This window comes from Phocoena phocoena, chromosome 5 (assembly GCF_963924675.1).
Source record: "Phocoena phocoena chromosome 5, mPhoPho1.1, whole genome shotgun sequence".
NCBI classification, from domain to species: domain Eukaryota; kingdom Metazoa; phylum Chordata; class Mammalia; order Artiodactyla; family Phocoenidae; genus Phocoena; species Phocoena phocoena.
The window spans coordinates 96508641-96524583 of record NC_089223.1 but is presented as its reverse complement, the minus strand read 5'-3'; the positions used below and the strand labels follow the sequence as shown (position 1 = coordinate 96524583).

General features: G+C 42.7%; 1 protein-coding gene across 1 annotated transcript in view; it reads left to right on the top strand.

The window, feature by feature from the left end:
* The window catches only part of CC2D2A (coiled-coil and C2 domain containing 2A), a 137368-nt gene that overhangs the window by 32928 nt on the left and 88497 nt on the right, over positions 1-15943 (top strand). The window contains exons 5-11 of the mRNA XM_065877669.1: positions 809-897; positions 1224-1325; positions 6042-6143; positions 6888-7064; positions 11090-11252; positions 15051-15187; positions 15780-15911. Of these exons, the coding sequence (XP_065733741.1) occupies positions 809-897; positions 1224-1325; positions 6042-6143; positions 6888-7064; positions 11090-11252; positions 15051-15187; positions 15780-15911 (902 nt within the window). The remainder of the gene's footprint in view (positions 1-808; positions 898-1223; positions 1326-6041; positions 6144-6887; positions 7065-11089; positions 11253-15050; positions 15188-15779; positions 15912-15943) is intronic.

The following is a 15943-nucleotide window of genomic DNA, read 5'->3' as shown; positions in this document are numbered from 1 at the left end:
CTTCTGCAATCTTATCTTCTACTTCATCCCAGTACAGCCTCTCTGCTCCAAGCATAACATTCTGTTCCCCAAATGCTTTGTTCTATTTCCACCTCTTTCATAATGGTGTAGAGCATTTGGGACCAAATCCCAAGCATTCCACTTCCTAGGTGTGCAATCGCCATGCCAGTCAGTTATCACAGAGGGCCTCAGAGTCTTCATCTTCAAGGTGCCAGGTGATCCTTCCTAGCAGGGATGGCATAAGATTGACGAGAAGATGCATTCAACACATTATCACAGAGCCCGACACAAAATAGCTGAACAACATTTCATGATATTTATGTATAGGTTTAATAATATGTACAAAATATGTGTTGTCTGTATGGGATATCCCAGGGCTATAGAACCTCTCATAGAAAAGGTTTCTCTGACTGAAGTTATCAGTGCTGTTGAAAGTTGAACTCCGAAATCAATAGCCATCCATTCATCCGACAAGCCTGTTTCTCAAATCAACAAATTCGAGAACCTCTTCCCAATGGTAATTGAATTGGTAAGTGTGTCTGTGCCTTGAATAGTCAAATGTCATTCGTTTTATTCTTAGTTAAGTCAATGTAACAGCCTTGATAGGACCGAGGTTTTCACTGTCCGTCTTAAAGAAGCCAAGACATGTCCTTATTACATCAAATGGATGGTTATCAGCATTATCTCATGATTGCTTATGTGAAGTTCTAAATTTGCAAAATAAAATTACATTCTCTTGCCATTTTTCAATCTAATCTTCCCTTTGAAAAAAAAAATGTTTTAAAGTAATTTTCTTGTATTGTTTTAGGCTTACCTCCAATTCCTTCAGCTTCCAGAACAGGCTTTGCAGAATTTTCCATGAGAGAACGCATGAGGGAGAAATTACAAGCTGCAAGGGTGAGAGAAACCACAGGAATATTTTGTTTGGTGCTGACTGCAATGCTTCTGGTCTTGTCTAGCTTGCTTTGTTTGCTCAAAACTGCATGGATTTGAATACCGTTAAATTTGTTTTTCATGTTCTAAATGTTAATGCAGTATTTAATATTGGCACAGATGAAAACTATACTTAAGAATTTAACATCCTTTTTCTAAATCTTTGTTCTTATCTCTTAAAGAAGTATAACGTGTATTTTTTACTGATTTATTTTCTCCTAAGATGGTGACCAAGATTTTCATAGCATCACTGACGTGATGTAGCAATAATTTTCTGTTCGACTTTTTAGTCCAAAGCAGAAAGTGCGTTGCTGCAGGAAATACCCACCCCTCGGCCCAGGCGCTTACGACGTCCCAGTGAGAAAGAATTGGAGACTGAATTTGGCACAGAGGTGAGAAATGGGCCATCTCTACCTTGTGACCAAGGACAATGAAGCAGAATATAAATTTTCCAGCAAAAGTTCTAGAACAGAGCTATGCACAGAGGAGGTGTTAAATGCTTATTATTAATAATAATAGCTACTATTTATAAAGTGCTACTCGGTGCCAGGCATTTTGCCAAGTCTGCCCCATGTTATCACATGCCCTTATCCCAACACACCTATGAGGTGGGTACTATTATTTCCATTCACATTTGATATATGAGGTTCAGAGGGGCTGCAAAGCTATCCCCAGGTCACAGAGCATGTACGTGGAGGAGTCAGGATTTGACGCCAGCTCTATCTCATTCCCAGTCTGTCTCAAGGGTCAGTGTTGCTGGGTCCATGGATCTTGCTGGGAAACAGAGAAAGAGATGAGAATAGAATCTGATCGTGGGGGCCTGAGTGTTACATTAAGGAGCACTGATGGTTTTTCATAAGCAGTGGAAAGCAATTGACAATAGGATAGGGAGGTGGTTTGAATGCACTGGGTTGATTTCTGTTTGAATCTGAGATGCTGGTGAGGCATCACAGCACGTGTTCCTCTGGAGATGCACATAGAGGAAGGGACCTGGGCCTGGAGAAACAGATTTTGGAAGCGTTTCTACTGTGGTCAGTTTTGAAGTTTTGAGAGTGCCTTTGCTTCCTGAGGGAAAGAAGACTGAATGAAGACAATCTAACACTTGGAGAAAAACTGACAGTAAAAGCCCATGAATCAGAGTAGAAGCCAGTAAAAGACAGAAAGACGTAGCAGGGATGTTGCTGAAGGACAAGCATGTAAGAGGGTAAAAGAAGGAACAGAAAGAACAGAGCAAATGGCTCAATGAAGTGTTTGCAAGTCTAATCCAATGGTTTGTTGTTGATGATGATGGTTTTGGTTGTTTTCAAAGTCTATGCTTTAGGGATATTTCTGAAACACAACCACTGATTTCTTAGATGATGCCTTTTCTTTTTCTATGATGAGATGCTACAAATTTTTACCTATATTCATCCCAAACAAGACAGAGATTGCATGATTACAAGGAAAGTTGCAGCCGTCCTCATAGGTTGTCGGAACACTCAGTCAGTCCCCTAAAAAGGCTTTATGACAATTTGCTACTCCATTCTACTGAGGACACATTTCTTGTTCTTTAATTCCAACTTATTTTCTTCCGTAAGAGCCATAATTGTAAGAGCCATAATTCTAAAATACTGGAAAATAAAGAAAAAAGCCCTGAAATCCCATCATGATGACACAAACACTTTGATTGTTTCAGCAGGTGTGTGAGTCTCGGCTTCTGGTCAAGTGGTCTAAGTGATAGGAGGGTCTGGTCTCCTATATCCGGCCTTGTATGTATCTTCTGATGGATAATCATTTCATACAGTCATGGTAGTTTTCACTTGTCCATGGGCCATGAATATGATATCCAAATCAAGCTGGAAGTTTTAGAGGTACAAATGTAGTCTCTTGGCCCATAGGGTATTTATTTCTCCTTGCGAGCAGGACCTTGACCTGTATGTCTGTCATAGTCTATCTCCCCTAAGAGCCATTCTGTGGATTTGAGGCAAACATCAACTGCCTTGCCCTTAGACCTGATCTCAGGTTGCTAATGGAACATACCATTCACAAGCACATTTCTTCATGTATACACCTCAACGCAGAAGGAATATCTAAAAAGTGGTCCATTTATATCCTATGGAGCAAAGAGCAAAGCACAGGAAGAACCCAGATGCTGGACCTCAGCTGCCCAGCATTCAGTGCTGGCAATCTCACACACTAGCTGTGTGACCTTGGACATGTAACTTATCTACTCTCTGGACCCCACTTTCCACCTCTGTAAAATAGGGATACTACTAGAACCCAACTCTTGGTATTGTTTTGAGGATTAAATGATCTCATACATGCTACAGTGTTTCAGATAGCACCTTGCACATGGTAAGCCCTCTCTCTGTAAGTGTTAGCTAGTGTTAAAGGCTGAAGGGTCAGAGTGAAAAGGAGAAACCAGGGCTTCCCTGGTGGCGCAGTGGTTGAGAGTCCGCCTGCCGATGCAGGGGACACGGGTTTGTGCCCCGGTCTGGGAAGATCCCACATGCCGCGGAGCAGCTAGGCCCATGAGTCATGGTCGCTGGGCCTGCGTGTCCGGAGCCTGTGCTCCGCAACGGGAGAGGCCACAACAGTGAGAGGCCCGCGTACCGCAAAAAAAAAAAAAAAAGGAGAAACCAGTTGGGAATATGGTGGAGAATCCAAATTATCAACACAAACACGTGCTTAACTCTTGTTTGCATTTCTATTTACTTTATACTCAGCAGACTTGTGATAAGAGAACAAAGCCCAAACACAAATCTCTAAGAACATGTCAACATCAAAGTGGAGATAACACGGAACTTTTGACTGCTTGGTCTCCACTAGACACGACCATAATGTCTTTATTTTCTGGGTCTGGTTCTCTGTCCCAGGTGACCCAAGTTCTGATCCCTTGACACTCTACCTGTTGCCCAGCCAGCATCTACAGGAGACTTCTTCCTGCCAGGTGCCCACTGGGCTCTGAATACACAGGGATGTCAGTCACAGCCTACTCTCAAGGATCCCAGTAGGGATGACAGGCAGGTTATCAGACAATGGAAGTACAGGATGATTAAGATCTGTGGTGGATGCTATTAGGAGCTCATAGAAAGGGCACTTGGCTCCAGCCTTGGAGTCAGGTTATGTAAAATTGGCTTAGGCAATGGTTTCTTATCTCCCAAGTGGAAAAAAATAAATAGATACACTGGACTTCATCAAAATTAAACATTTCTGAGCGTCAAAGAAACCATCAAGAAAGTGAAAAGACAACACACAGAATGGGAGAAATTATTTGGAAATCATATATCTTGATTAATATCATGACTGATATCAAGAATGTATAAAAATCTGAGGTATCTGCAAGATAATCCAGACTAGGATGTCTTTTAAGGAATTAAAAACATTGATTAGCAGTTTAGAAGAGAGATCAGGGCTAGAACCAGTATATTTTGTAATTATGGTATGGTAAAACTAATGAGACTTGATATTGCCTAGTTCAAGCTAGAAGAGGGCCATAGAGCCTTCTTGGAGGATACAACAAATTCAAGGGTGAGCAGGAATTCCTGGCTGGACACGTGCACATATCATGATAGGCATTCAAGTTGAAATTAAATGTCATTGTTACTCTAAGCTTATATAAAGATATTATAGATAATAGTTCTTTAAAATTTAATTCTGCACACTCAATCCTTTTAAATATATGTAATAGCTTTTAATATGCTAGTATAATTTACTTTTAAATATTTTTAGATTTTAATAAAAATTAAATTACAAGCTTTTTGATCAAGTCCATAAATATCATAATAAAACTGTCAATATTACAATGAAAGACACCAATGAAATTGTATTTTTGGAACTTAATAGCCTCTATGCCAAGCAAGTATAGAAAGGGATGGGAAGAAACAAAAAGAATAAAATACTAATCTCCACATACACATATTTGCCACATGGAATTTAACCTACTTATCTTTTTCTTCCTAAACGGCTAGTGTTTCTGCTTGGTCTTGTGTTTTAGTATCATCATCTTTACAGTTCTCTAAAACCCAAGGCTTGCCTACACACAGAGTCAAGCTTCTCTTCTCTCTTATTGGTTGACCCCTTGGCTTGTTTTCATACTGTCAAACGTATCAGTCTCCCTCATGGGCTATCGGAGGTGGGGGATTCTGAGGCAGGCAGGAGCAGAATGGCATCCTCAGCAGTGAACGAGAAAGCTTTAGCCCTGTTATATGAGAAGACTAAACTTGGAAGATCCTTAGAAAGTCTTCCTGATCCAGCACTGGAACCTGATCTTTAGTCTATGCTAATTTTTTTCAGTTGTTTCTCCTTACACTAAGTAATACCCATCTGCTTCTTTCCTCATCTTCAAAAGCACCATTTAAAATTCTGGAATTTATCAAGACAAATAATAACTCTTGGCACTGCACTGTGAAATGTATTCATTAGCATGCCTTCAACTTCTACGTAATTGAGTACTGGTACATAACTACTTAACCTTATACTGCAAAATGAGAAGATGGAGGAAAAGCGTAGAATTTTACATAAATTGGAAGTGTATGTATTCTCTTGCTAGTATGATAGATTATACCCAGCTGATGTCCTCATTTTTATTCTGGCCATTGACGGACATCTAGCTGCATTTAGGTGAAATTTTATGGCACCTTATCTTAGCTGTTCCAAGTATTTCTAGCTTTCATCACAGAGGTGTCTCTGGATAAATGCCTGAGGAGACCCAGTCAGCCATTCTGAGATTTACACAAAACTGAAAGGCCAGGGCCTGGGGCAGCCCTTGCCCACTTGGACTTATTTATAATCATTAATACTTTTCTTCATAGACTGTTTGGAAATGATGCTCTGTGAGCTGGATAATCTATTGATCTATAGGATGAAATAACACTTTTCATTTTCAGGTTTATTGACTATAAACTTTTATATTGGTTTAGTCTTGAGAGTGACAGAGCTGAGTAAGAAAACATTCAGCCACGTTAACATTCAAATATATTTGAAATGTGTAAACATTTCATTCCTTAGAAATGGTGAGATGCATCAATGGTCAAAAGATAAGACTTTTGAAGGTTAATGCTTGTTTTAAAACATCCTTAGTTTCTTGATTTAAATGGTGTCTCTATCATTTTTTTCTACTCGTATAGCCAGGTAGAGAGGTACAAAGGACTCAAGAAGAAGATGACTCCCAAGGTTTTTCAAGAGTAAAATTCCATGATTCTGCGCGAAAAATCAAGTCTAAACCCCCGGTGAGAAATCCTGTCTTTTTAAATCATGTTTGTTTTAAATCATGCATTCTTTAAATCATGTATTTTGTTGATTTGTTTGTTTTTCAAAAATATTCAATGAGAAATGACTATACACACAAGCTGACTCCTATTGCATGGAGTATGCGAGAAAAAGTATGAGAAATGATTCCTACTTTTGAAATCCTAGAATCATGTGGAGAGATTAGAATACTGCCTACTTTGGGGAAGGGAAATGCATGGAAGGGCAGGAAATGTTCATGATAAGACTACTTGTTCGGCCATGAAGTTGCACCAGCTTTTACTATGGGGAAAAAAGGGGATACTAACTCAAGAAGAATTAAAACAAACTCCCCAAAATGATCTTTTTTTATAAAAAATAGTTTAACAAACACTGTATTGATCAAAATTAAAAGTATCTCAGCATTGGCCTATAAAACAATTGAATCCACTTTTTTGCATTTTAATCATCTTTTCTAAAGCATTTACTGATATAAATAATGTATTTATGTGCTTGTAGAAAGGTAAATAATTGCTGATTTATAATAAAAAGTAACTCATTAAAGTTACTTAACTAAGGAGGCCTGTTGCATCTGTTAAAGTTCACCACCTTCAACAAAGGTAATATGCTTAAGAGGCCTAGAATGTGCCTGATGCTCTTAGCATCCAGCCAGCTGTCAGTGAACCGTGCAGAGCTTATCTCAGTTTAGATAATCCCAAATTCTATTGCTTGCTGCTTCTCTGTAGGTTCCGCCTGGCTTCCCTTCTGCTGAGGAAGCTTATAACTTTTTTACTTTCAACTTTGATCCCGAACCAGAGGAATCAGAGGAAAAACCAAAGGCAAAAAGTAGACATGGAACTAACCAAGAGGAGGAGGAAGAAGAGGAAGAAGAGCCACCTGTGCAAGAAGGAGTAAACAAAATGGTATTTAGTATTAGGATGGTAATGAGGAAAGGAATGATGATGATGATGGTGGTGATGCTATTGGTGATGATGGTGATGATGGTATTGGTGATGATGGTGATGATGGGGATGATGATCGTGATGATGGTGATGGTGACGATGATGGTGACAATGATTGTGATGATATCCCAGCCAGGAAAAAAGTGGCTGGGAACAAACTCACCACCACCACACAGAACAACTCATCCATGTCCTAAATGAAAGCAGTAAGAATACCAGATTCACATTGCTTTCTTAGCCCTTGATTTTACCCCATAATCTTGGGACTAAGTACCTTAATTAAATCTGTCCATCTTTCTCTTGTGGGAAAAAAAAAAGTGTAGCAACATCGTTTACAGATTTTTCTTGCTAGACTCCACACAAGGATTAGTATTCATTTCATATACAAAATGTTTACCTCTCCAAGGCAAATGAAACCTCTCTCTCTCTCTCCCCCCACAACCTTACAGGTGAGCAGGTTTTTGTGCCCCATACCACAACCAAGTTACAACTCAGATTCTGTAATTGTGGGTGGGATGTGTGAAATCAAAGAAAACGTGCTATTAAAAATGGGCAGGGGCTTCCCTGGTGGCACAGTGGTTGAGAGTCCGCCTGCCGATGCAGGGGACACGGGTTCGTGCCCCGGTCTGGGAGGATCCCACATGCCGTGGAGCTGCTGGGCCCGTGAGCCATGGCCGCTGAGCCTGCGCGTCCGGAGCCTGTGCTCCGCAACAGGGGAGGCCACAGCAGTGAGAGGCCCGCGTACCACAAAAAAAAAAAGGGCAGAGAACTTGAACAGCCATGTCTCCAAGGAAGATATACAAAGGGCCAATAAGTACAAGAAAAGATGCTTAACAGCACTAATCATTAGGGAAATGCAAATCAAAAGCACAATAAGATACCACTTTACACAGATTAAAGTGACTATTATAAGATAGATAGATAGATAGGTAGATAAAGGAAGGAAGGGAGGGAAGGAGGGAGGCAGTAAGGAAGGAAAAGTGCTGGCAAGTATGTGGAGAAACTTGTGCATTGCTGATGGTGATGCAACGTGGTACAGCTGCTGTGGAAAAAGCCTATTTCTGAGGTTCCTCAGAAATTGAAACATAGAACTAACTACCATACAATCCAGCAATACCCAAAAGAACTGAAAGCGGACACTCAAACAGATATTTGTACACTCGTGTTGATAGAAGCATTATTTATAATAGCCAGAAAGGAAGGAAATTCTGACATATGCTAAACATGGATGAACCTTGAAGACATTATGCTAAGTGAAATAAGCCGGTTACAAAAGGACAAATATTGTGTGATCCCACTTTCATGAGGTACCTAGAGTTGTCAAGTTCATGGAGAAAGACAGTACATTGGTGGTTGCCAGGGACTGGAGGAGGGGGAAACGGGGAGATATTGTTTAATGGGGACAGAGTTTCAGTTGGGGAAGATGAAAAAGTTCTGGAGATGGATGGTAACGTTGGTTGTACGACAATGTAAATATATTTAATGCCACAGAACTGTACATTTAAATGTGGTTAATATGATAAATTTTATGTTACTTATATTTTACCACATTAAAAAACAAAAAGGAAAACACACCGGAATGTTTCAGAATTTGCACATTTGGCCTATGTCTGTGCTTAGCTTTTAGTCATCTCCCTTGAAAAATGACTCCCAGAAATGGAATTTCTTACCTAGGTCTATGAAAGCTTGGGAATACTTCAGCATGCTCTATAATAATTGTTTTACAAATCTATATTCAGCTAGTTCTGGCTCAGGATGTGTCATGAGGTTGCAGACAAGGTGGCCAAGGCTGCACTCTTCTGAAGGCTTGACAGAGTTGGGAGGGTTTGCTTCCAAGGTGGCTCACCCATCTGCCCAGCAAGTGCTGGTTGTTGGCGGGAGGCGTCAGTTCAGACCTTCCTGTAAAGCTGCCTGAGTGTCCTCATGACATGACAGCTGGTTTCCCAAAGCAAGTGATCCGAGAGGAAGCAAGGAGGAAGCCAGGATGCCTTCTATGACCTAGTATCAGACTCTACATAACCGAACTCATATTCTACTCATAGAAGGAAGTCACTAAGTACGGTCCACATAGAAAGGGAGGAGTATCAGACTCCACTTTTTTTTTTTGCGGTACGCAGGCCTCTCACTGTTGTGGCCTCTCCCGTTGCGGAGCACAGGCTCTGGACACGCAGGCTCAGCGGCCATGGCTCACGGGCCCAGCTGCTCCGCGGCATGTGGGATCTTCCCGGACCGGGGCACGAACCCGTGTCCCCTGCATCGGCAGGCGGACTCTCAACCACTGCGCCACCAGGGAAGCCCCAGACTCCATTTTTGGAAGGCAGGACTGTGAACAAATCTGTGGGCTTCTTAAATCAGGACACCTCTCTCCAAAAGCCACTTCTCCTTCCTTTTGCATTTTTTTCTCCATGGAATTTCTGTTTCTAAAACTACCCTTTTGAATCATGCATACTTTGAAGCTCCTCCCCTGTAGCCTGCAGTCCAGGCTCTGGTCTGCCCAGACACTTTTTTAGCATTTTCATACTCAGAGTGGGTTTAGTCTTTCTGGTGGAGGTTTTGGACCATCTGCAGGCCCCATCACTTGCTTCTCTCTCCTTTCTTCTCTGCAGTTTTCTCAGCCTGTATTTGCCCAAAGCAGAGATGGGGCACGAGCAAGAAAGACCACATACTATTATTACCGGATATTTCTCTTTTCACTTTGTTGAAGTTTTTGGCATTCTCTGTCTTCAATTTATGCTGAGAGCTTGGTTACCGTGTCGATTTACTTTACCCTTATTTTCGTTTTGCATATTTGTGGAGGAAATATTAGGAGGCAGGAAGCTAGGCTACTGCCATTGTCTTCAGCTACCTGGCAGCGTCCACAGGATTTTTTTGCAGATTCAGTTCCCTGACCAGGGATCGAATCAAACCCATGCCACCTGCAGTGGAAGCGCAGAGTCCTACCCACTGGACCACTAGGGAATTCCCTCTCCACAGGATTTTAAAAGGTGTTCCTCATAAATGGATGTCAGGTTTAAACTTTAAAAACAAGAACAAGAAGGAAAAAGAAAAGAAGGAGGGGAAAAAAGAGGGAAAAGGAGAAGAAGGAGGAGGAGGAAAAAGAAAAGGAAAAAAAGTTTGGAAAATATTCAAACTAAATTAACATGCTTCAGCTGACAATTTGTAATTACAGGTCCTGTGCTTAGAATTTTTACATGCATTATTTAATTTTCTTCTCACAAAACCCTAAGAGGTAAAATCTATTAATACCCCAGTCTTACAACTGAGAAAACTGAGGATCAGAAGGGGAGGTAAGTTCCCCACAGTCACCCAGGCAGCATGGGGTGAAGCTGGGATTCAAGCCCAGGCAGTCTAAGCAGAGTGTGTGGACCCATGCTTGGTGCATTGGCCCTGGGGTCAGTGCTAGATGGAAGGTTAAAAAGCTGCATAACTCATGAACCCAAGTTCTTTGAGTAACTGTGGAAGTACAGGCACCCTCAAAGAAGGCCACAGTCATTGAGATTTCTCTTGCTTTGCTTTGCACATCTCTTCTGACCTCAGTGCATTCTGATTTTTCCAAGTATGTGGAATAGTGAAAAAACCAAAGCTTATAAAATAGGAAAGGCCATATAGTTTTATGCTTTTGTTTAGGAAAAGATAAAAGGAAAAGGTAACTTTATTGTAGGATAAGTTGTTTGTTGCATTTAATATCACTGATTATTTTTGCAAGTAAATTAATTATTTTTGCCTGATTGTTTCTTGCTGTTTTTTTTTTTTTGTTTTTTTTTTTTTGCGGTCCGCGGGCCTCTCACTGTTGTGGCCTCTCCCACTGCGGAGCACACACTCCAGGCGCGCAGGCTCAGCGTCCATGGCTCACGGGCCCAGCCGCTCCGTGGCATGTGGGATCTTCCCGGACCAGGGCATGAACCCACGTCCCCTGCATCGGCAGGTGGACTATCAACCACTGTGCCACCAAGGAAACCCTCTTGCTGTTTTTTAATGAAATGCAGGACGAGGAAGAGCTGCTCGATGGCGGGGATGCTGAGCATCTCCTACTGGGCTTAGATCATGCGGCTGAAGATTTTGTGGCCGTCAGACCTGCGGATTATGAAAGTGTCCACATTCGTCTGCAGATGGAAAAAGAACTCCTGTTCATACCCAGCACATTGACAGGTACTTGCTCTCTTTATCCTCCTGCTCAACTTAGGCATCTTCGTTTTCCTTCAAATGAAATGTGGCTTGTGTATAAGGATGCCTATTTCCACAACTGATCCCAATTTCTAATCTAATTTCATAATGAAGAAATATGTTCAGACAAAAAAATATAGAACATGGGAAAATATCCATTCAACAACACTTATGGATGGACTAGCAGAAGAAATACCAGGATGCTATGGGAACCCGTCCACCAAATCCATGACCAGTTCTGGGGCTGAGAGTGTGGGAGACTGAGATTCAGGCTGTGAAAAGGAAAAACTCAGTTTCATCCTCTACTTACACTCAACACTTCTAGAACACTTCTGTGACCAGATGTGTGGGTTTCTTCCCACAGCAACCAATTCTCCAACACCAGCTAGGTGTCCTACAACTGAATTCTGACAGCGTCTACCTGGGGTTAGCACAGAACCCACAGATTTAGGGCTCAGTCCCACAAGACTTCCCCCTACCTCCCATGCCAACCCTAGGTATTGGGTCACCAGGTTACCCACAGCTCTATTTGACTCTACTACAATGAGATGGTTCCATGACACCATCTTCAGGTTGAATAATTTGCTACAACAGCACGTAGAACTCAAGGAAACACTTACTTATATTTACTGGTCTATTATACACTAAAGAAAATGATAGAGGATGCAGATGAAGAGATGCATAGGGCGAGGTACGAGGGAAAGCTTCCATGCCCTCTCCAGGCACACAACCTCCCAGCACCTCCACGCGTTCACCAACCAGGAAGCTCTCTAAACCCCTTCAGTGAGGATTGTTCCGGAGGCTTCAATTATGTAGGCATGATTGATTACATCATGGCCACTGGTGATGGATTCTCTCTCTAGACCCTCTCCTGTCCCGGAGGTAGGGATAGAGGGAGGCAGATGCTGAAAGCCCCAGCCCTCTCCTCAAATGCTTGGTTCCCCTGGCCACCAGCACCCATCCTGACAGGAGCCCCAGCCACCTGTCATCTCATTAGCATACAGGAGACAATTACCACTCCAGAGATTCCAGGGGTTTGAAGAGCTGTGTGCCAGGAAGCTGGCTGGCCGAGCTTCCTCCTCCATGGGGAAATGGCCAGGCTACTGAAGCCGGGACCATCTGACTGGTTCCCAGGTACATCTCCTTTCTCCCTCTCTTTCCTGGGTCTCCCTTTGCTCTTTTTTCCCCCTGGAATTTCCCTTCCTCCTGAGAGTTCCTGAGGGATCCCCCCAGTTCCAGTGAGTCCTGCAGGAGCGCACCCCTCAGGCTGCAAAGGAGGCCTGAGCTTATCTTACTTGGAAGTTGGATTTCTTTTCATTTTTCCCGTTCTATTTAAGTTCCAATTAAATACTGAGCCAAAAGCAAATTATTGTTTCTTTTTGAGAGGTCATTTTGAATCAACTACGTTCAAAGTATCATAATTTGCTGGACATTCCAAGTTTCTTTTTCTAGTAGGTAGCTGGCAAAAGTACCCAAGGATTTTAACTTTACAATAATAATAATAGTAATAACAATAGTGAATGCATTCTGTGCATTGATTCCACCTGGTACTTTTCCAAATGCTTGATGTGTATCAACAAACGTGCCTCACCCACCCACCAGGGCTGGAGAAGTGACTTTTTGTCGTGCCCATTTTATAGATGAAGAAGTAGAAGCTCAGAGGAGTTAGGGATCTGGCCCAAGACCATGAAGCTAGTAAAGCAAGGCAGGTTTCCGATCTAGGTGACCTGCTCCGGAGGCCACCCACGTGCACATGCATCCTGATGCTTCTTCGGGGAGAGAGGCATTGCAGCGAACTCAGCCAAGGAGGAGCTTTGTCACTTGGGTTTTTGCCCAGAGGATTCACTGTTAGGCCTCTCCCTGGAGCCCACCTGAGTTGGGGATGGAGGTTAGACCCCAGGGGCTGTCTCAGACCGGGCCAGAAACTGGGAGTCGGTAGAGGCAGTGGAAGAGGCTTAGGGAGTCCTGGTTGCACTGCGCTTGCTCTGAGCAGGGAATCAGGGCCTCCATTCCGTGGAGGCGACCCCACGACCAAGCACAGAGACCCCGCTCTTCCTTCCTGAGGTATGACCTTGAGCATGTTCCTCTATTCTCAGGTGCCTCACCTGAAGACAGGGGACAATGAAACTATCCTGCAAGGTGACTCTGGGCATTTATTTTTATTTTGAGCATTGAGGAAATAATATGAGTGAAGTGCCTGTGTTGCGACTAGCACTTAGCAGGGGATCAAAAATAAGAACTTCTATTACTGTTGCTGTTTTCTTGTTACTGTTTAGAGAATGGTCTCCAAAGCAGAGTGAGTTCATCCCAGGGGTATAGGAAGAAAACATCAAGACTTCTACTTACATTTAATTTTAATCTCATCCTTTCCTAATTTAATTTTGTTTGTGCCATAGTGCATACCTAATAAATAAACATACATATAATGAGCAAGTACCCAAGGATGTTGCGATGACAAGTTTTGAAGACCATTGGACTAGCGGTGGACTGATGTTTAGACTTGTGGATAGATGAGGTGGGGGATAGAAAAAAAGGTAAAACGATAGTTTGCTCCACATTTTCTAAGGACCCAGAGATAGGTTTTCCTAGGAACACTGGTATTAGTTGTTTTTTGTGGATGGGTTTGGGATGCAGAGTGTCCAAATGGCCACACGCTGGAAAATTAGCAGATTCAGGGATTTGGGGTGTTTTAGAGTGAGATAATTATAAAACAAAAACAGGTCTCCACCTTTCGTTGTTCATTGCCAGATTACATCCTGACCTTCATGTCAGCAGCTTCTCATGTCATGTGCCAGCTTCTCCTCTAGCCCACTCTGCTGAAGAAGCAGGCCCAGATGTCTTTTTGGAATTGTGGATCTGCTCAGTCACTCCCTGGCACAAGGTCTTCAGTGACCCCACCCCCTTGACCAGAACCCAAGCTCCTCTGAGACGTGCAGGGCTCTCCCGGCTCTCCCTCTACCCTCTGCTGACATTATCTCCAGGCACTGCTCCTGCCCTCGGCACCACTGCATTCTGGGTGTTTCTGTTTCCCACTCAGCACAGGCTGTTCCCTTGGGCAGACACACTTGCTCGTCCCATCACCAGCTCTTTCCTTCTCAATCTTCAGGAGGCAGTGCAAATGGAAAAGCCTTTTCTCACCGCTCCATCTCAAGTCTATCCCCTTCCCGCCCTGCATTATTATCACAGGTGTTCTTTTCTTCACCGTGCTTACCATTCTCTGAAATCATCTTGTTCCATCCTTTGTTGCCTGTCGCTCCCACTGACCCCACAGAGCCTCCTGAGCACTGGGCACAGGGAAGCTGTCAGCAAAGATCTGATCTATGAACAGATCAAAGAGTGAGGGAGTAAATGAAGTCACGTTGACTCAAGTGAACTTTTTAATTTACAATGCACTTCCTCATACTTTACTTCATTTAATTCTCCCAAGACCCCAAAGAAATAGATATTCCAATCACTTTTGTATGGAAGGAAAGAGTTCAAAGAAGCATCTGGTCCAAATTCACTCCACTGATGAACCCAGGAGCAGCTCCTCTGATTTGGGTACCACAGTCCTCGCGGTGTGTGAGGCCACGCGGGCGAGTTAGGTGTAGAATATCCAACACGATACTGCGGGTAAACACATTCATCTTTCCCTTGGTCCTGCTTCCAGAAATCAGTTTGGAGCATTTGCAGTTTCCAAGAACTTAAATAAAATCTCCGGTGGTGGTTTTCATTCACCAAGTTGCGGTTTGAAACGTTCAGGTTGGCACTAATGAGGCTTGTATTTATTTATGAACTGTCTAGTGCCTATGTATAAAAAGCTTCCTGAGAATGTGCAGCCCAGGTATCCGGAAGACGAAGGCCTTTACATCGGGGCAAGACTGGAGGTGCCAAGGACCAACCAGAACATCGTGGAGAACAGGTTGCTGATGCAGGAGCCCGTAAGCTCTCAGCCCTGCTGCCTCATTGTAGCCCAGCAAGGATTCACGGATGCTCTTTATCCTATGGGCCACCACTGCAGCGTGGTACTCATTTCCTCCTGAGAGCATCTGCACAGTGGTTCATTTTTTTTTTTTTAATTTGTCCTCAATATGTTCAGTGGCCCTCAAACACCACACCCTCTCCTCTGCTCACATCCCATCTTCTCCAAGCTGGAGTCAGGCTCCTGTTAAATACGATATTGGCAACCTTTTCCCAATTCACAGAAATTTTTAATTGTCCAAAGATAGAATGTTCTCAATTGTTTTTCTCCTTAGTTGCCTTTCTTAAATTTTTGACGAATAGAAAACACATTTTTCCTAAACAATCCTTTAATTTTTTCCTTAAACGTTTTTTGAGGAGAGAAGGTTGAAAACTATATCTTAAATTAATTCTGGGGCCATTAGTGAAAACTCAATTTCTAATGGAAACAGAGACTTTAAAATATTTACCGGGCAAGGGGAAGGTGCATGAAATACGTATGTTGACAGAGAATTTCCCTGCAAACGCTGTTTATTTTGTAAACCATTTTCTGTCCCTCTGCTTGATCCCCAGGGGAGGAGATGGTTCGGAGATGATGGAAGAATCCTAGCGCTGCCAAACCCCATCAAGCCGTTTCCTTCAAGACCACTCATGCTGACACAGGAGCAAGACATTAAGGCAGAACTTGAAACACTGTATAAAAAGGTAAACCTCCCTCCCCATTTTTAATACATAAA